The sequence below is a fragment of the Vidua chalybeata genome, chromosome 12 (genome assembly GCF_026979565.1).
Source record: "Vidua chalybeata isolate OUT-0048 chromosome 12, bVidCha1 merged haplotype, whole genome shotgun sequence".
NCBI classification, from domain to species: domain Eukaryota; kingdom Metazoa; phylum Chordata; class Aves; order Passeriformes; family Viduidae; genus Vidua; species Vidua chalybeata.
The window spans coordinates 161,528-183,082 of record NC_071541.1 but is presented as its reverse complement, the minus strand read 5'-3'; the positions used below and the strand labels follow the sequence as shown (position 1 = coordinate 183,082).

Here is a 21,555-nt window from a genome sequence, read left to right as displayed (position 1 = left end):
TGGTACTAACCTAAAGTTTCTTGAAAAGGCCTGCAAGAAAGCTGACAAAGCACAAAACACAGCTTGTTGTCTTCTTATTTAAAATGAGCATTAACAAATGGCTTTGACATCTTTCTCCTCTATGTTCTGTAACACCTTTCCAGGATAGATTCACTAATGCAACATTCTTTCTGTATGAACCATTCATTGAATGGTACATGGGAGACAGTTATTCTGTATCTGAAAATTTCCATTAGGCCCACATGTCTGAGTTCATATATTCATGATTTCAATTCTGGCAACACATAAGTTGAAAGCTCTTAGTAAAGCACAGCATTAGTTTAGTACAAATCTGAGTTACTGTTTCTGGGCACACATTGGCTTGGGGATTTTTTTTTTTTTGCTTTTGTGACAGCATCTGTTTATGTGTTTTCTTGGCTAGTGTGAATTTCTTTAATCAGGAGGGAAAAACAAAACTTCATCTGTCCATGACTTTTTTTTCTGGGAATGTAGTAAGCTTACTTTTAGAGACTGTCTACATGAGTAGTTGTGCAAGAAAATAAATTCCTGTTCACTCTCTGTTTATATATTTGTAACCCCTCTCCCTCTTTTGTCATTTATTTGGATGTGTACTTAAATCAGAATATAAGGATATACTATCCTTATATAGTAGGATAATAATACAAAATTCTAGATAGGCAGTAGCTCTTCTGCTTTGAATTCACACTTTCATCTGTAACTAGATAAACTCGCCCTGCAGAACAGCTCTTAGTGACTCTGCACTTAGCCTCAGTATTTCTTTTTGTGAAAGCTACAACATGGATGAGGACAGTGAAGAACCACAAAGACATTGTTTTATTTTAATGGATAATTAATTAGAAATTACAGGGAATAGTTATCACCTATAATTACATCATAGAATAAAATTGTTCAGATAGGAAGAACCTACAATAATCTAGTCCAATTGGTTGACCAATTAAGGGTTGCCCAAACATCAAAGCATGTTATTAAGGGCATTGTTTAAATGTCTCTTAAATACTGAGAGGCATGGGGTATAGACCACCTCTCTAGAAAGCCTGTTCCAGTGTTTGGCCACCCTCTGGGAAAATAAAGGTTTCATCATGTCAAGTCAGAACCTTCCCTGCTGAAGTGCTGAACCTTTCTCATGTGTCTTGTCACTGGATCAGAGGGAGAAGAGATCAGCACCACTGTTTTCATGTCCCCTCCTCAGGAAGCTGCAGAGAGCAATGAGGTCACCTTTCAGACTCCTTATCTTCAAAGAAGGCAAACTCAGTCCTCAGCTGCTCCTCGGAGGACATTGTTTTTTATCATTATTCTGGTTTATCCAAAGGCCAGGGGAGTTCTCAAAGAACTGGCTTATAATCATAGAATCCCAGAATGGTTTGAGTTAGAAGAGACCTTAAACTTCATCTTGTTCCATCCCCTGCCACGGGCAGGTACGCCTTTCACTAGACCAGGTGCCTCCAAGATCCATCCAACCTGGCCTGGAACACTTCCAAGGGACAGGGCAGCTGCAGCTTCTCCAGGAAACCTGTGCCAGGGCCTCATCACCCTCTGAACAAAGAATTTCTACTGTATAGCTAACCTAAGTTCCCCTGTTCCAGTCTGAAAAAGTTTGCTAAACTTGATTTTATGGCTCGCTAAACAGTTTTAGCTGCTATACAGCTGGCTCTCCCAGAGCCTCAATATATATGCCTCAAATTTGAAATGAGGATTACTATTTAACAAAATACAATATAGAAGGCAGATCCTAAGTCATCCCCATTATACAAGCAGGAAATTGATTTATCAGTTTTGACAAGAATGAAGGAATCTTACCTCTTTTCTTAAGTTCCACATAGCAGCTATCACAGACTTTGGCTGCTTGATCTTTGAGGTACTTCATGGGGTACTTGTTTCTTGAACAATTTCGACATACAATCTGTTTCAGCAAGAGGAGAGACACATAACTACAATATAAATTTATAGATATGCATATACAAAACAAATCCCCTGAGCTGGCTGGGAGAGGAAGTGGATAGTGGATCAGACATGACTCTTTCCTGAATCTGTGGCAGTCAGGAAAAGCCTGCTGGTTGAAATGTGATTGCTGTAGCTTTACACTGTTGTAAGCCAAGCAGAATTGGTCACTGTATTTCGTTTAACACCATTGTTGTGTCCTTCTCTCCAGGAATTTACACCTTCCCTACCACTGAATCACAGAAAGACCACTTTAATATGACTTCTGTTTTCGTAGGTTTGTTAGTAACATTATTTTCTTAAACAAGCTTGTGTGTTCCTCCAAACCCTGTGTATGTACAGATTGATTTTCTCAGTGGAATTAGGAAAAAAGATTAAGTTAAATGCTTTTTTATCCAATCAAAAATTGCTTGTAGTTTTATTAAAATAAATTTAAAAATGAGGTTAAAAGACAGCCGTGGTTTAAAACAGGACTGCAGGTTTATGTATACAGGCAAATCTCTATAGTCAGAGGTTAAGGGACAAAACCAAGAAAGCTTATAGATCCCCTGAGCTTTAGGACAAAAGGCAACATCTCTCTGGAGCACAGAGGAAACCTTCCCTTTAGTCACTGATCAAACCGTGCTCTGTTGCTGAGTTTCTTCACTTTCCTTGGAAGATCATTTTGCCAGCTGTTATTAGGGACAGGACATGGAGCAGTTGTGCTACTGCTCTGGTCCAGAACAGAGCCTGTATTTTTAGTGTATTTCTTCATTGTCTCGGTGTGTTAGACGTAAGGGCTGCACTCAACAACAATTGCCCTGTCAGCCTTTAACAACTAGCCTTTGGGAGGTAATTTGACCTTAAGGCAAGGTTACTGTTATTCCTTCTTAGTAACATTAGAAACCTAACTAGCTAATTTAGCAAAGCGCTCACTGGTTCTGTGAGAAGTCGAATTCTGATCTTGATGATGCTACAAATTTTCAGGTTACAGCAGTGGCAGTCAGTGTCCTAGAGGTGTGAATAAATACCCCCCCGAGAAGCTTGCACAGCTCTTACCTTCCCGCAGGCATGGCAATGATGTCGCCTCAAAGTGAGGGTAAAGTCACAGCCACAGTTCATGCACATCATGACATGGGACACAGGCACGAGTGTAGGAGGCCTCTCACCCAAGGGTATTCCAAACTTTTCCCTTAGCTTAAAATCAAAGAAGAATAAATGAAGAAGCATCCACACTTCCTAAGTCCACTTAGTCAGCCCTGTTGCATTACATACAATTCTCTCATTTCAATGTACCTTCACCTGCTAAGATCCCCAAATTTTCTCACTCCTAATGCACTTATATAAGTGACATGAAGCTGCTTCAGCATCGAAAAATTAGTACATGCTGCTGTTAAAGCCAGAGTCACAAAAAGTAAAAATCCACATAAATCTATTTTTGGTCAGGCCCTGACACTCTTCCACATCAGACAAGTATCTGATAATTGCATATGAAAATTATTGTTTCATTTGTTGAAAAAGGATTTGGTTTAGATTACTAAACTGACTAATTTCAATTTTTTTTTCTGTTAAGTATTTAAAAGTAGATTAGATACAGGCCAGGAAAAAAGCCTGATTTGTTTTTGAATTAATTTTTTACTGTCTGAGGTCTTAAAAAATTAATTTATAGAATGGTTGAATTTGGAAAGGAACTCTGAAGGCCACCTGGTTCAACCACTCTGTTCAGGCAGAGCCACGTAGTGGCAGTTGGCAATAACTGTGTCTGGGTGTCTTCTGAACATCTCCAAGGATGGAGACTCCATAACCTCCTCAGGCAACCCTGGGTGCCAGTGCTCAGTTGACCTCAGGGTGAAAAAGTATTTTCTGCTGTTTGAAGAAATTTCCTGTGTTTCAGTTTGTGGCCACTGCCTCTAGTCCTGTCACTGGACACCACTGAGAAGAGTCTGGTTTCTTCTTCTTTGTACCCTCCATGTATTCGTACAGTAGATGCTCCCTGAGCCTTCTCTTCTTCTGGCTGAACAGTGCCAGCTTTCTCAGCCTTTTCTCCTATCTGAGGTGCTCCAGTCCCTTATCAGCTTTGCTGCCCTTTGTTGACTCTTCCCAAGGTTTCCATGTGTCATACTGAGGAGCCCAGCATTGGGCACAGCACTCCAGATGTGGCCTCACCGGCACTCTTTCTTATTTAGTAAAACTGGGGCTCTACATAATCTAAAATAGCTTTTTTACTTTTTATCAGATGCAGGTTTTGCCTCCTTAACTGGGAGTAGAATAACTGAAAATAATGAGATAATAATATGCATAATTGCATATAATTTCAATACCACTGGTGGGGTTTGCACTGATAGGGACTTTATTGTGTATATGATATTGGTGTAATTAATGGGTAGCTTGGGCTTTTTTTTTTTTAATCTATGAAGTTTGTAGCTATTTTTAATTAATCCAAAATAAGTACTTGTTTGCCGTTTAGGACAAAACAATCTTCCTCCAGAAAAACTAAGCAAAGGCCACAGAGTATGGAGTGTGATTGATATTTCAGAGGTGGCCCATGAGCTGTGATGAGTTTCATTGTTCAAGCTTGGCATGCTTGTTTAAATGAAAATAGAATGTCTGGCTACTAGGAACTCCATATTGTATAACCCTCCTCCTTTCCTCTCTCTCTCTTTCTCTCCCTTTCCTTTTCAAGCATTGAAAGATTTGGCCTCCTTTTACCTCCACGCTACTGTGGAAAGTCGAAGTCTTGTGAGCTTTGCAGTCATCTGGGATGTGTTTGGTGATGCAGCTGTACCAGTCATCCCTTTCTGAGCAAGAGCTGGGGAATGAAATACAGCAGAGCAATCAATGCCATGTACAGCAGGGACTGAAACAAACTGATCAGAGGAGAAAAGTTTCTCTTCATGAATGTTTGCTTTTCCCCACTACTGCACTGAACTTATAATTTTCTGACTAGCAACAAAATTGACTGTTGGACATATTCAGAGTGATGATTAGTGTAGCTCCATGCTTAGGACTGTGATTGAGAAGGAACTAAATGCCCAGAAAATTTTTCAAAGTAGTCTCTGGCTTTGCTATAAGCTGCTCAATCCTAGATCACACAGGACAATATGAAGTGTCTCCTTTTGTCCTGTCTGCCCTATCTTTTAGGCCCTCTAGTGCTTAGAGTGTTGGCATATATGAGTTGCTCAAAGCAAGCAAGTTTATGCTCATCTCTACAGTGGGCTGCTTAGGTGAATTGCATGTTGGGAAATGCAGAAGTGTATCGCCCACGGTAGAGATGTGAATGATTCAATTTTCCTTCAGCTTCTTCACAGACAACCTCCAGTCTCCTGGAGCAGAAGCCAGGGCAGCAATTAGTGAAGGAAGCTGGGTGTTCTCTGGAGTTGCAGTTACACGTGGAGGCCAGTAATTCTTCAGACCCACCCCTAGATGCCCCCTGTGCACAAGGCAAACCAGCGAGCACTTCGCATTTCCCTGCTAGTCCACCTATCCCCAAAAACCAGCAGGGTGGGTGCCTGTTATTTTACAGATGCATTTGCTCTGTTACAGCCGTGAGGTATCCTGCCTGTTTTAGCTTTTTTTTTCTGCTGTGACTTCAAACTGTGCACTTCCTGTTCATCTGAAACTCTGCACAGCTCTAGCGGTTTCTAGTCACAGGAGAGAATTAACTCAGTGTGGTCTGTCCTCTCCAGATCATACCAGCCACTCACATTAAAGCTACCCACTAGACTTTGTTGTATAAACTAGCAGTGGCATCATTGCCAGCTGCTGTTCAGCTGTGATTTCCTCACACTGTCCTCATGAAGACCACCAAACAAGACATCTGAGAACAATTTGTGTTTTGTGGTCTTAAAAAAAAAAAAAGGCACAAAAAAAGAGGAAATGCCAGATTTTCTTGATGATCTTTGACTTGGTATCCATCTGCACTATAAGCATAAGCCCTTGTCTGACAAATATCAGCCTGTGCAAAATTCAACAAGTCTGGAGCAGAAACTCTGAGCTAGTTAGTGTATGTACTACAAATTGGGTAGCTTCCTAGGAGCTGAGGAGCTAAGGCTCCTTAGCTAAGCCAAGGAGCGATGTTACAGGAGATCACCTCTGTAAAGAGTCACACTACTAGTCATAGAATCCCAGAATGGTTTGGGTTGGCAGAGACCTTAAAGATCATCTTGTGTCATGGGCCTGCCATGGGCAGGGACACCTTTCCCTAGACCAGGTTGCTCAGAGCTCTATTTAGCCTAGTCACTCCTTATTACTCCCTAAGTTACCACCTATCTAATTACACTTACAGAGAAATCTGAAGATGTCTGTATCTTCCAGACAAATCATGTCCACTGCCTAGAAAACACTAAAAGAAGTCCTGATTTTCCTGATTTAAACATTTGTCTTGCTAATTCTTTAATGAAAAGTCTCTTCACTTGAGAATTAAGATATGATTTTTAAAACCCAAAAGAAACACAAAGAAAATGATGGCCCATATAGTGGTGGAAATTAAAGCCACTTTAGGAAAGACAGGTAAGAAGGAAAACATGCTAGCAAAAGTCTGATATCGAACTGGCTCCTTAAGCCTCTTTTCCACTCAATTAAAAATATCTATGAAGTAATTGCAGGTTTTTAGTGACTAAATGTGGGAATAACACCCATATGCTGATGAGTAAGATCAATTATGTCAATTTGCACAGGCCTGTGCTTAATTAGATATTTGACTGGTTGCATGAAGGCTCAGCAGAATTTTTGCTGAACCTCTGACACTCAGAGAAGCTCAGCCCTTGATTCACCATTGCCACATTTGGTCCTTGTGGGATTTTTGGGATGCATCTTCTGTGCTGAGCTATCAGTTATCCATGTTAGCTCATATATTCATCATTAAGCAAATAGAAAGAGGGGGTCAAGTTGTCACTGGATTTCACTAGACAGCAGGGGACATCCACAGAACATAGAAATTGGACCAGGATGGGATTTTGTCAGAGTGCTACCATTATCACTCTGAATTAGCCTTTAAGGAGGTAATACTGACTGTGTTCTCCTAGTATTTTCTCTGGTATTTTATATAAGCACCACAGAGTTATACCTGTGTCCAAGACTAATATTTTTGGAATGCAAATAAAGATACAAGAGCATATGGGCCTTCTCCATAAAGGAGTGATGTGCTCAAATCTGTTAGCAGCTCCCTGCTAAACCAATAACATGGCTCTTCAGGTGAATGAGCCATTTTCAGCAGGAAATGGAAAGACTTTACAGTGCCATCTGCTCATATAGCCATGCTGACTTATGAGCTTTGGTCATCCTTCGTCTACTGCCTTTAGTTCCTGGCACTCATGCTGTATTTACTCAGTTCACTCACCTTGTCTCATACAAATACAAAGGCTTTGAGGTTTGCAGTTCAGTTGTTAACCACTGGCCTTTAGTGCAGCTTGCAGCCCCGCAGTGTGAGCAGTAAAACATACAGTTTTTTAGGGATACTTGAAGCCATCTGCACTTTTCTGTTTTTGGTGCTTCTTTTGGTGAGTGTAATAGGCCAAGGACGTTGTGCAATGGAGTTAGGACAGTGTGCTGGCTACTGGCTCACTGGTATCTCATTAGCTCTGCCAGCCAGTACAAAAAGGAGGAGGAATAACTGTTCTTGGGTGACTTATGGCAGATTGGTCACAGAATGAGCAGCACAAGGAGAGGGAAGGGGCCCTATCCCAGCCTCTGTCTGTCTGTTATCAGAAGGGTAACCTTAGTCTCAGGTCCTGGTTCTATCTACAAATAAACGCAGCTCACAGTTGCCTCACATACTTTGTTTATCCTAATTAACATGGACTTGATATGAGTACAAAAGGCAAAGAAACATCCTAATAATGCAAGCAGTGCATCCCAAGCTGCTCTCTAGGAATGACAACTTCAGTTGGTCTGGGGAAAGGGGACATGCAACAGAATGTCCCCTCTACAATACAGAAGGACTGTACATGTCTTGCTTTTATAACTGGCAGGTAATTTATAATTACTGTGAGTATATTTTGAGGATTGTGAAGAGTGTGAAGGTCCATGGAAATCACAGATATAGTTGTGGTTATAAAAGGAAATGGACCAAAAGGCTTTGACTGGTAGCTGAGCACTCCCTACAGATGGTAAGTGCTCTGGGAAGGATGAGAGCTCCAAGCTCTGATTCTGAGTTAGAAAGTGCCACCCCTATCTTTCTCTGGCACCGTGTAATTTAGGAAGTTGGCTGTGTTTCTAGGCATTCTGTTGCACACTGTAGTTGCAGACTGATAGTGGGAAAGTCAGTACTTAAAAGCACTGAAGACCTTGTTATTTTGAAGAATTAATTTTAATACCACTGTAGTGTGCAATATCTTTTGTAATAAACTACATGTGGAAAACAAACCAGTTACCTTTCTGCTATAGCTGTATGTAATTTAACAGGATAGTTTTGGTCTAGAAGAATGAAAAATCGAGTACACTGCTATCTTCCAATCAGAAACTGATCTACAACCTCTTTTTGGCACTGGCTTGGGATCCTAGGATGGAGATCTTGACTCCCAGTTGCAATCAATACTAGCAGTACACAAGCTCATTAGTGAAATTTCTTTTATTAGAAAAACCCATGAGGTTGCCAGTAAGGTTTAATTTTGACTTTGATGCTTAAGCACTATTAAATACTTTTATATCTGTTGCATGGTATTACCTAATTACTATTTTTTCCAGGAGTTTTACAGCCCTAGAGGTATGAGGTAACAAGAGAACTTATAAAAGGGAGATATAACAGACTCCTAGTGTCGCAAGGAAATAATGCAAAAGATAATGGAAAGTACCCAGGGTTCTTCTTTCCTTTCTCTTTAAGATGTTATCAAGACCCAACTTCTAGTCCTTAGGGAGCATGCTAATTGAATTAGTCACAGTTTATCAGCCTTGCATTTATAATGAATGTTGATTGCATAATCAAGTACTCAGCCATTGTCTGTCACCAATAGCAGACTGAAAAACACTAGTTAAAAAAGAATGAGATACCATTTCAGTCTTGGGTACTGGTTGGACTAACCTAGAGATACAGCTCTAGAATATAATACCCTCTGCCATGGACATTTGGGAACAGTACCTTGCTGACAGGGTCAGGCAATGTTCATCATATTCAATCTTCAAGATGTTTTGGGCTTTCTCTATCACTGGGCGACTGACCTAGGAACAAATGCCATGAAAACATGAACGTAGATATGAGTTAAACTGTCTATAACCAGTACACCACACAAGTCTCAATGCATATGACCTCTTATATCCCAACCATCTGTTTCATATTTCAATGCAAAAAGATGGGCATTAGGGTTTTTTTATTGCTGTTGTAATGAGCTATGATCTTTTTTTCAATATGATGGTATGCTGAAGGGAAAAAATAATGTAATCCAGTCTATAAGGATGAAGTATCTATGAGAGTTCGGTTTTAATATGACAAACTTAGGAGATATTTAGTCTGCCAAGTGTCAGAGCATTTTGATCTATGCTTGTAATGAATAGAAATCACTTTTTTTCTGACATGCAGGCATTATACAGTGAAGCACTTCAGTCCAGCAAATGTGTGTCTGCAGCACGGCTCTTTAACAGCAAAAAAAAAAAAAAAAAAAAGCCAACTTAAAAGCTACAGCTCAGCTAAAATCTTTTTCCCTTCCATGGAGTATATTAGTAGCCTGCTAATAGCAACAGCTACTGAGGAGAAACGTAGGTTCATGGTTTCATAGATTTTTATTAACAAGCATCATTGTGTTAGTGACTCAGTGTTTCAAATGTACCTCAGTAAGAACTTGCTCCAAAAGTCCTTTTCACTAAACAGTAGAATATTTTGGCAATTCCTAGGAATTTCTGGGATCCTTGAGTTAGTTTTAAACTCTCAGGTTCCTGGGGTGATCAACCCCTGCTACCTTTTCACAACACCTTAAACTTCCTATGTCATTCCACTGAAATGAATGATTAGTAATTCTCATCTTGTGTGTTTTCTAGATCATCACACTCTTGACTCATCACTTCAAATCTGCTTTCACATAAATACATCTTGGAATATTAGTTATAGAACAGTTTTGAAGGTCCAATAGATCTCTTTGGTCCAATATTTCCGGTTGCATAGGTTCTGGTGCCAATGAGTACTTAGGGAAAGAGTGTGAGGACAGCTTAATTGTGCTTGCAATTTATAAATTTATTGAAGAAGAAACTGGTTTTGCATGAAATTGCTCCCAATACACCTTTTCCCCATAAAGTTGGCTAATTGTTTTTTTAACCATTAATGCTTTTGATGAAAATAGTTAAAAGGCACATGAAAACCATCCATGTGTAAATTTCGAGTAGCAGGAGTTTAAAACCAGGCAGACTAAGCTCTAGTGAATATATTGAAGGGAACAAGAATGCAATGGCTGGAGACAAAATGGGATAATAAATCTTTTCTGTTCCCTGTTTCATGATTAGAGGGTAACTGATTTTGGCTTGCATTATTTATGCAGTCTGAATAAGGCTGTCATACTAAGTCACAGACTTAGAGATAATATTTTTATGTTTGTTTTCTACAGTTTTTCCTTCTGTCTCCAGTAAGAGACAAGAGAATGCCCTGATAATAGGTCCGTCCCCTCTTTCCCCTTGCTGGATATGAGACATAAGCCAGCAAAGCAGCAGCAGTTCACTATAAAACTTTAATTCAAGCTTTTAATACAGATGAAGCATTACCTTCATGCTTGACACCACCAAAGTGTATCTCAGTCGGTATTTGCCATCCTTCTGGGGATATGTGTACAGCAGAACATCATTCATCTATATGAAAAGAAAGACAAAATCAGTAATTTGCAATATAGCTTGCAGGCTTGCCTGCCCATTCTCCTGCGGGTATACCCGGAACAAGCTGTAACTCGATGAACTGCTGGGACTGTTACCTAACCCTTTCCTAATAGCCAGCCTAACCCTCTCCTGACAGCTTCATGTTGTTCCCTTGGATCCTGTCACAGAGAGCAGAGACTGGTGCTGCTCCTCTACTGCCCCTCCTGAGGGAGCTGCAGACCATGATCGGGTCTGACCTCAGTCTCCTTTTCTCCAGGCTGAACAATTCAAGTGGCTTCAGCCACTCCTTGTATGGCTTCTTTTTCAGATCCTTACCCATCTCTGTGTTCCTTCTTTGGATGTTCTTTAACAGCTTTAGCTCCTTATACTGTGGTGCCCAAAACTGCTCACAGTACTCCAGATGAGGCTGCCCCAGCGCAGAGCAGAGCAGGACAATCCCCTCCCTCACCCAGCCGGTGATACAGACCCTGATGTGCCCCTGGACACGGCTGGCCCTCTTGGCTGCCAAGGCACAGCTGACTCATATTCAACTTTTGTTGACCAGGACCCCCAGGTCCCTTTTCACAGTGCCACTCTCCAGCATCTCATTGCCTAGTCTACGCTACAGGGTATCCTCTTCCCAACACTAGTCCTTGTTAAACTTCATATGGTTGGTGATTGCTCATCTTTCTAATTTGCTGAGGTTTCTCTGCAGAGATGTGCCCTCAAGGAAGCTGACAGCTTCTCCCAATTTAGCATGATAGGCAAACTTACTTCGTATCCCTTCGAGTCCTGCATCCCTGTTGTTCATGAAGATATTAAAGAGCACTGGCTCTAAAATGGGCCCTGCAGCACCTGGGCACTAAACCCAAGGAAATGAACTCCTGAGAGAGATTTTCAGGATCCTGACATAATCTGCTATGAGGCTTCATGAATAGCAAACTCAATGTTTTAGATGTATTTTAAAAGTTATATATCTCTTTAAAAACCTGCTTATTTTTTTATTACTATTGATAAAGGATGAAATTATGGTGCATACCATTATCATGACAACCTTGATTAATATCCCAAGATTTTACTAAATGTTACTTTGCTTTGTAATTGCCCATTATTTTTTTCCTCCTTCTTTTTTTCTCCCCTATTTGGTAGTAGGCTGCAATTTGGAGGTCTCACTAGCTACAACTTGACACAGTGAAATCATGACAAATATTTCAAAGCTTGTGAAGCAAGGCACACATACTCATGAAGAAAAGGTTTGCAATCACTGTTGTTTCCTTTGCAAAGACCTTAGTGATGGCCATATGAATGGTATGGACAGAACTAGTATTAGTACCAGTGGTTTCATGCATCTTCCTGCTTCAATTGTCCACTGCTCCCTCAAGCAGTGAGGACTGGCTGATGATAAAGGCTGATCTTGCAGCCTCTCAGAAATCTGCGGTAGAGGAGATGGACTGCTAGAACCCTATGGGAAGTTCCCACAAGTCCTTGGACTTCAGACACACTTCTTGTTTGCCAGAATACTTTTGAATAATTGGTATTTGCGGACTGCTCAGAATTTGATATTGGAGCACATACCCTGTTTCTGCACAGAGAAAGACGGACATATCTCATCTTTTATTCCCTTTTTTTCTGTTACTGCTTTCCTTTCCCCCACCTTCTTTTTATAATTCTCTCTGTTGTGACAGGTAGCTAGTAACATTAGAGTCAGTGCAAGTTTTCTAACCTACAGCGTTCAAGATGATTGATCCAAACAAATTTAAGCCCTGCTGAACTGCTGGCATCCATATGTAATACACTCTCTGTTTAAAAGAGTGTTTGGTTTTTCTGAATGTTTTAAAGGCTAGCTAATTATGAACCCTGCCTTCTTCTATTCAAATCAGAGATAAACGTACCCTGAGTGTCAGTGGAGCAGTCTGAATGTGTGCTGGAGCTGTGTTTTTCAGACGGCGACTGCAAAAATCTCTTATACTCCAACCCTGCCAGATACAGCTTTAAACAGTCTCCCATTTGATAGCAGCTTCCTGCAACCCATTTTCAAAACAAGTGGCCTTTGTAGAGAAATTCTTAGAAGGATGAGATAAGAGACAGTCTCTGAGTTGCAAAGTCTTGTGGCTGGGGGGGCAGTTAGGGGACCTGCCAGTTTCAGCAGCCCATACTGTGCTGCACAGAGGCCACAACATCCTTGTAAACAGAGACTGGACTCAGGAAACAGACACACAGCAAAACTCACAAAACATCCTGCCAGGAAACACCAGATTCAACAATACCATCAGCCTGCACAAAACAGCCAGTTCAAGTAACATTTTGATACATACATCATACACCTGCAGAAACATTTGAAATTTGTCTTTACACTGTTATGCATATATGGGCTGTGCACAGACATACAGCGCTCCTTATGGGCAGATATATATTCAGAGCACACCACTAAAGCACACTTTGAAAGCACAAGTCAAGTAGGAGTCTGGCACACACCCAAGTTTTACAGCCTATTCTAGCTACAACTTCGGTTTGATCAGCTCATCTCCTGAGATGTGTAGGGATTAAATTCTCAGGGTTATCCTTCAGTGTGTACTCTTGCTCTGAAATTCTCTCCAGTTCCTGGACTTGATTTAGCTTCAGCCAGAGTAGCTTTGCTACTAAGATCTTCAGAAAATGCTATTCATGTAAAAATCTCCTTGGGATAGTGAAGGTAAATACACTTATTCCATCAAAGCTACGCCAAACTACATCTATTACATGCTATCTTCTGGTGATCTTTTTGAGTCACTGCTGACATGCGAAGCATTAAAAAGAAATTCTGAAAGGTTTGGGTTTTTATTAATACACAAACCTGAGTTTTGCGAGAGGCTTCAAAGAATTATAATATGGTCTTTAGAAGATAAAGACTTTAAATAAATGTCAGTTTTAAGAGGCAGTGTTTAGGAAATTATTCTAGTCTTGGGGTTTTGGCATGCGTTTTTCATCCACAGAAATCACTGAACCCGAAGGTAGATATTTGCCAATAAGTTTCAAGTAGTTTCAACGATCCAGTCACCCTCTCCCCACCCCTACTATAGATACAATACAGGAAGCCTGAAGTGATTGCAACTTCAGTGTATTAGACCAGGAAAGAAACCAGGTTTATGTGTCTCTTGGTTCTTGAAAGTGACATTATGACTAGTTCCACCCCATTCTTCGCCTGACAGCACATTTGGTCACAGTTTGCCTTGCTGATTGAAAGGAAGAAAAAAACACTTTCTATGAATACTGAGAGCATCTATTAGCAAGACATTGGCTACTGTAATGTCTGCAGCTGTCAAGAGACACTTCTCTCTCTGCAGTTAACATCTGACTTTGAGCATCTGAACTTTCCCCAGGAAATATTTCCTAAACTAGAGAGAGACAGAAAGTAATTTCTGCTTGCTCTGTTCCAGTAATTTTGGCCTCTTGTGACTTGTGACCTTCGAGCTGATACAATCATTTTGAATGACTTGAAATTCATATAAGTTTACCCCACGTTTAAATTACTTTCCTCTCAGCATTTATTATCAACCTGATTTCTGATCTTCTTTTAAAATTCTCTGTATCAGTTACAATAGCTAAGTTTGTAGCACTTCAGTTTTTGCTATAGTAATGGGTTATGATGGCAGCAACAAACATACTGGAAGACTAAAGGGTAGTGATGTCTTGGAATTTTGTCACAGCTTTAGCCACAATTCCAAAATAATTTTGAACACTAGCAAAGGCAAGTGTTTCAGAAGAGAGATCAGTAGGAATGTAATTATCATCTGTTATTAAGTGGTCATCAGTAGACTTCAGAGTTACTGCTGCTGAGAACATTATTTCTTAAGGCCAGCTTCTAGAGTTTCTGGCATAGCCTTTTTCCTGTGACTGCAACAAAGTCATGATTTTGACATTTATTGCACTTGTTACAGTCCATTGATGCTGACTCTGTAAAACAGAACTGCAGTTATCTCACATTTGAAGATTTGCATGAAATCCATAATTTTCAGTACATGGAAGTCTGAATTTTCACAGAAACCACTGAAACCATCAAAAAAGTGCATCACCAGCACTTCATCTCATCCCATCTGATCTTTGATTATGATGGCAATATGTGATTGAGGAGGGAAAGAAGCTTGTGCATACACTCATGCACAAGTAGGAGTTATAAGTAAGAGGGAGAAATAAGAAGGATTAATGCAAAATATATAGCTTCTGTAATAAGCCATCTCTCTTCCTTACAATGATCCCATGGTGAAAAGCTGTCAGCACTTAAAGGCGACAGCAAATATGTATTCCAGGCATATAATTAATTTATTTTAAAATCTAGAATGCAAGCAATATTGTAATGTTAATAGCAGCAGTAATTCTCAGTTCTTTATGTTTCTTTTTTTCTGGAAGGGAGCTCTATAAAGAAGTTTTTAAACATTAATAGGTAAGCAGGTAACAAAGTCCTAAGACACAGGCAAGTATCATAATCCCCTTAATATTGAAAAGTGCATACAAATGCATGCGGTTACAAAATGTGCTACCTGAAAAGCTGAGAATAGAGCTCAAGAGCCTCAGATACTCTTTAACTGCTCAATGGAGCGTGTGATGCAATATAAAAAGCAAAAACACCCCAAAAGAGTGGGGTTTCATCTGTTTTGATTTGCAAATACTTGCAGTAGGGTTGTGGACCCTTGTAAAGAGTATTCCAGCCAAGTGATGAAAGGTCCATTTTTCCTAATTATCCTAGAAGAATGCTGCAAACTGTCGCTGAAAACTGTTGTTCTAATCCACACTAAGCTGGAGGTGTGTGTTTAGAGGAACTACACTGAGGCAATGCACAAAATTATCAGGTAATTTACATATATGTGGACAGCAGGAGCTAAAAGCAAGTTCTTCAGTTTCAAAGATCCCTCCCAAGTGTGGCCAAAGGAAATTTTCAACTACTTTAGCAGTAGGGTATTCTCTCTTGCTCCCGATTAAATCTTCAAAGGTCTTAGGACTTTCAAGTGTGCAGCTTAATTCCTGAAGGTATCCAGGAGTTCTCATCTTCCTCATCCCCTTGAAAACTTGCAATTCTTTGCAGAATTACATCCTGGTAAAGGCTGTATGTAACTACAGCACAACTGGAGGGTTGCACAGTACGTATTCCTGTATGTGGGATGTGTGAAAGGACTACAGCCCTGTTAGCAACAGGAACTAACTCACCACATCACTGTTGATGGTTAAATGACTTGCAGCCTAAAATCTCCCAGGCTTCAGGGTTGCATAAATGCATGGAGAGTTATGAGAGAGACAGTAAAAATATATAAAAAAAAATCTTACCAAGAACAAATGTCGAGGATGCCTGTTTTTGCCAGAGACTTTCATCAGGGTTCCCTCTTTAACAAAGATCTGAAGGAGAAAACAGCAGATTGTAATCCTGAGATTTCATTCTGAAACTTACTGAGAGAGTATTTCTCCTGGGGAAGGAGCTACTTTAACACCATTCATCAGCACAAGAAGAGATAGAGAACCTCAACATTTGTTTCTAGCCTTACTTCTTATGATCTGGCTTCGTCTTTGCCTGGGTTAGCTCTGCTGCCCTTCATGGCTTGCATTTGTTCAGTACAAAATAGGCTGGAAACCCACTTGTCCTCAGCACACTCTTTCTGCACTGCGGACTGTGCTCAGAGGTGATTATCACAGATTGAAAACTAACATGTAATGAGCTTTAGAAAAGAATTTTTGTCTTTAAAAGTCCTCTAAAATAGGCAGACCAATGAGAAAAGCTGGAACCTTGGGTTTTAGTATGCTACACCATCTTAACTATACCTGCATATATAATTTGTACAATTTTGCAAGCACAATACCATTTCAGTCCATCTTGTTACTGTGTATGTTAGTAGGACTGTGTATGTAAAAGCAGCTAAACCAGCAAACTAGAACTTCATTGCAGTAATGTTTGAAAAAGTCTGCCATAACTAACTGAACTACATCAGTGGATTAACAGTCACTGCTCTTTTCAGATGGAGAACAGAATCTAGTGCACTTTTCCACTCTATAATAGTTTATAATCAAAGAGACAAATCCTGTAAATTCTGTATGCTGGGCTTTGCAGAATTTGTTAAAGCATAACCTGGTAAGGGCAAGTGAGAATACTGATATTAGAGAGAAAAGCAAATATTTCCAATATTGGCTGATGAGTATTCTTATGCTATGAGTATGCATGCTTTGAAAATTGCTTCATGAATTTTGTTAAAGATATTGGTGGACTGAAGGGAAAATCAGAGTTGCAGAACTCAAGAAAGAAATCTTTTGACGTGTAGAAGCAGGTTGGAGCTGAGGAAACTGGACAGATTTGAAAGTCAGAAGAAGAAATTTGCATTTGATATGGATAGCAAGACAGCGGTACACTCTCTCATGTTTCTGTTGATATGTTGCTTAAAAACAGCATCTTATATTAAAAGCACCATGAGGGAATGGTGAAAATATAAATTTGAAAAAAAAATTGCCCTAATTTGAGGTTCTTAGCCAGCTATATAAAGCACAGAGCCTTTTCAGGCTGAAAGCAATTCCTGCTAGAGTTGCAGCCTTTTGAAGGATTATATAAGGAGGAAAGCAGTAGCTCCATCAAGATACACTACACTTGGGGTGTGTCCGAGGATTGCTGAAGTGAAAAGCCAAATGGCTGTTCTATGTAAAAGTAGAGACAATGCATGTCTTTCTCAGCATGACCTTCTTTTTGTGCACTGCCAGAGTGATGTTTTTCACACAAACCAGTGCTCCAACTTGTATCACGATAGCTCAGTAAATAACACCTGTAGGTGTCTGAAACATGGTCATCCACACAGAGATATTGCTGGCCAGAAAGAATGCCCTTACCAGCATAGGTCTGCCTGCAGCACTCACCCTTCCTGGTTGGAGGAGGTCACTCTGCCCTCTTACACTGTGCTCAATGTGTACTAGCTTCTGCAAGTTTTCCTGGAAAAGAAAAACAGCATTTAGAAGACTGCATGGCGACTGTTTTTATACAAGCAGGTAAATTCTCCCTCACCCCTCCTCACCATTTTATTTCTTTAGAACTGATACTACAGAATTAGATTTCAGAGAGAACTGAGACCAAGGATTTACACGGAGAAAGTCTTCTTCCTACCTTACGGATTTTACAAAAACTCATCACCTGCATTCACATCTGCTGGGACCTTCTACAGTTCTTTTACCTGTGATTCCCCAGTGCACCTTCCAAAGGAACTGCTAACTTCATATGGTATTTATACATTGGCTTCTTTGCCTACTTTCTGGCTCTGTGAACTAATAAAATAGGGACAGAGACAAAGTACAGTATCTGCTCCAAAGGCCTATGCATAAGAGCCATGACACAGATAATCCAAAGCATACTTTGATACTTTCAGACTGTTGCTAGGATTATCTGAAGATTTACATTCTGTGATAATGGATTAATGCCTTTGCAATAGGGGATCTAGAGGGTACACTAGTAAGCAGGCAATGAAGCTGCATTATGTGTTTGGATGCTTTGCAAAAACTAGGAAGTTTATGATTCAACTCTGATACTATTAACTATTTACCTGGCCTTAAAGTACAGTCAGCCAGTGGGCACTGGCACCAGGCATGAACTTATCCACGAAGATGGTAAATAAGATTAACCTAGGTAAATCAGTGCTCCCATAAAGAAAATCAGGTGAAAGTAAGAAGGAAGAAGGGATTGTCTGTACCTTTGCAATATTGCTAGTCTTTTTGAATCTCCTTCCATTTAGCAGATGAGGCTGTTAAAATAGAGGCTTGTGCATAGGATTCAGCTGTGGTTTTTATCTGATCAGAGCAGTAGAATGGGCTGCCCAGCAGCAGTGAGTCCTCACTGGAATATGCCTAAAAATTAGGAGTCTCTTATCTAAGTTAGACACTGTATCCTGTATCTTCAGTTATACGCCCAGATAAGCTACTGACTAAGAACCATACTTGATACAGCTTCATGACCTGATAGCCTTTTAGAACACTTTTCTGCTTCAACAGTCAATGGTCTGTTTTCCTTTGCTCCATTGACTGGCATTGATTTACCCCTGGGATTAGTGAGACTTGATTAGATCATACGCTATAAATGCCTGATACAAATCAGTCGTGTCTACAGGATCAGCTAATTAAGAAAGTTATAACAGACACCAGAAGGAGCATACCAAGTTAACATAATGATATGTCAACGTTAATTTACCCTGGATTTCAGCTAACACAATTCATGTACCTATCTAGGCTTGCTTTTTGAATAAGCCTGAAATCTCCCTATCTTACTGCCCTAGTGAAATATTGCACTTGTTTAGCATGATACTTAGTTCTTAATCAGTCACTGGATATCAAATACATGGGAATACCTACAAGGCTTGACCAGCACAGGGCTTCACTGTGCCCGTGCAATGTAATTGACAGTTGACACATTTTCAAGAATTTGAGCTGTCAGGTATCTCTTTTGCAATGCAGGAAGTAACAAATGGATTTTTTCAGGTCACTTCTAAAATACTATAGGCAAATAAAATAGAAGCAACATATAAAGCAATAGCACAAGAAATACCGGGGATCATAGGACAGCTGACTTTTGCAAAAGGTATTTGCAAAGGACTTTCCTGTCACTGAAGGATATTTTAGCCTAGCAAAACCTGTCCAATTGGCAGCTTCCACAATGAAAACCTGTTTTTCATCTGCAGAAAAAGCAGTGTTCTCCTGTGAGCACACTCATGCCAGTGCTAGTACTACTCATCTGGGTTTCTACCAGAGTGAGAGAAGTTGCAGCAGCCCAGCTTTTCTCAAGACTGCTGGCAGAGGAGCCTGTTGAAATGCTGATGTTTGCAACATGGACACATGTTCACCAGGAAATGTACAGAGAAATATTGAACTCATTTCCTGAAGGAAGTCAAACACCCATCACATGTTAAGGATAGTGGTTTATCTGGGAATGTGGACAGCTGAGGGGGGGGCCATAGTTTCCTGTCAGGTCCCAAAAATTCCGAGTTGATATAGCTTTCTTCATTGATCTTAAAACTATCATCATTCTTCTTTCAAAGATCCTTCACAAGCCTACAATTAAGGAATAAAAGCAAAGCTCCACCCAGACAGTACTGCAGAAGTGGGTGTCAGAAATACTGCCATTTTAGCAGTGAACTGCAGCTTCCATAATTTTATCATGATGTCTATGCAGCAGGAACACCTCCCCAAGGAATCCATCAGCTGTTAATAGCAACGGTGATTTATAGCTCTTAGCATCTCAGGGCCTCTAACAGATTGTAGACATTCAGAGAGCAGTACAAACCCTGCTTAGTTCATCTCCTGGAATTACAGATAGACATAATACTCTGTGGTGATGGTGTGCCTTGTACTTCTGTTTGTACATCTGTAAATTGGAATATTTTCCTGCATGGTTAAAAACACTGTGGAGATAGTTATGGTCATAATTTGCTTGAAAATCCTGGTTTAATAGTTCCCAGGAAAAACTGCTAGAGTCTTATTATCATAAAACAACAAAAAAAGCTAATAATGGGTCATTGATATTCTGTAGAAAATGTAGATCCTAATTCAGTGCTCCTATGAGATTTTTGGAGTGTCGTTTGATGAGCTGGTACATGGGAACAGAAATCTTCCTCTTTCCAGGTATATGCCAAGCCTAAATTATTTCTTAGAAATTCAGCCAGGTACTTGACAATTTATTAATGCTCTAAAATAAGTGGCATTGTGTCAGTTTCTTCTGTAATTAGAGTAATTATTTGCTTTGATGTTTTCTTTTTTTTTTTTTTTAAAGAGAGAAAGAAAAGAAGTGCTGGTTGTGGATTTTTGTCTGGGATGTTAATTCAGGAGGACAACCTCTGACTTAGCAGAAAATTGAACTTTGTTTCTCATGAACCTGTGCTTTCACAAAACCCCCCACATTCACACAAAAGGGAAAGAAGAAAATTTTGTTTCATCTCTTCCATACCAAAGTTTTGAAGAAGAATAGATGTGCTCTGATGATATGAGAAAATATAAGTGTAAAAATTTATTTGGAATTTGTAATGAAATTATTCCAAAACAGACATTATTAATAGCAATTATTATATAGTTTGTGACATATGTAAGACTCAGATGATACAATGATGTTCTTCAAATTGAAGCATGGCTTAGTAGAGACAAAATGTCTTCATGGCAACGCAACACAAATTTGATTTTGGCCACTTACATATACTTCTAACTTCAGAAAAGTATTTATATAAATATCCCATATATCTGAGTGAAATCTAAGGAAGCAGAGGTGACAGGAACGCGTGACCTCGATCTGTTAGGAACTGAGCTCTTAGAGTTCTGAACCTCTAACACAGATATCCCTAAAGCTCTGAGATTTTTTTGGAAGCTTTTCATGAGATCTCAGATTTTTGATGAAATATTTCTTTTGGTACAAAGACTGCTTTAATAATGGGAAATTATGATTAGAAATTCTTTGCCTGAGGAGAAGGAAAATCAGAATCAAACCAGTTGAAAACTTTGCTTAGTAAGTCTGTAGTTTCAGAGTCTAGTTTACAAAGGGGTCAGATTACATTCCTTTTTATGACAAAACTCTAGGCTTGTTAGACATCCTCCCTGCAACCTACATCTGTTCTTTTATCTTCATAACTGATTAGTGTGTTCTTCCCTAACAATTCATGCACATTCATTTTTTCAGCCTTAAAAGCCTACCTGAAAACAAGCTCTTACTAAGACGATTGATATTTAACTCCTTTCCTTCATCTGCATCATCTTAATGTGATGATGCTACATGTCATGCTTTTTCTCTTTGTCTCTTGGATTTCATGTTCTGATGCCTGAGTGCTTATTTACAGCCCTCTCACTGCTCAGAAAATGAAATAATAAAGAAGTGAG

General features: G+C 39.7%; 1 protein-coding gene across 3 annotated transcripts in view; it reads right to left on the bottom strand.

Annotated features, from left to right (window-relative positions):
• Positions 1–21,555, bottom strand: part of FGD5 (FYVE, RhoGEF and PH domain containing 5) — an 82,077-nt gene that overhangs the window by 8,446 nt on the left and 52,076 nt on the right. Inside the window, exons 11-18 of one of the 3 annotated variants that reach the window (XM_053953766.1) lie at positions 17,545–17,643; positions 16,006–16,074; positions 10,621–10,704; positions 9,014–9,093; positions 4,648–4,747; positions 2,998–3,135; positions 1,819–1,921; positions 1,149–1,214 (exon numbers count right to left, since the gene is read on the bottom strand). In XM_053953766.1, coding sequence (XP_053809741.1) covers positions 1,207–1,214; positions 1,819–1,921; positions 2,998–3,135; positions 4,648–4,747; positions 9,014–9,093; positions 10,621–10,704; positions 16,006–16,074; positions 17,545–17,643 — 681 coding nt within the window. In that variant the 3' untranslated portion in view covers positions 1,149–1,206. Of the gene's footprint in view, positions 1–1,148; positions 1,215–1,818; positions 1,922–2,997; positions 3,136–4,647; positions 4,748–9,013; positions 9,094–10,620; positions 10,705–16,005; positions 16,075–17,544; positions 17,644–21,555 lie in introns of those variants that run through there. The other 2 variants (XM_053953764.1, XM_053953765.1) reach the window with 2 other exon arrangements.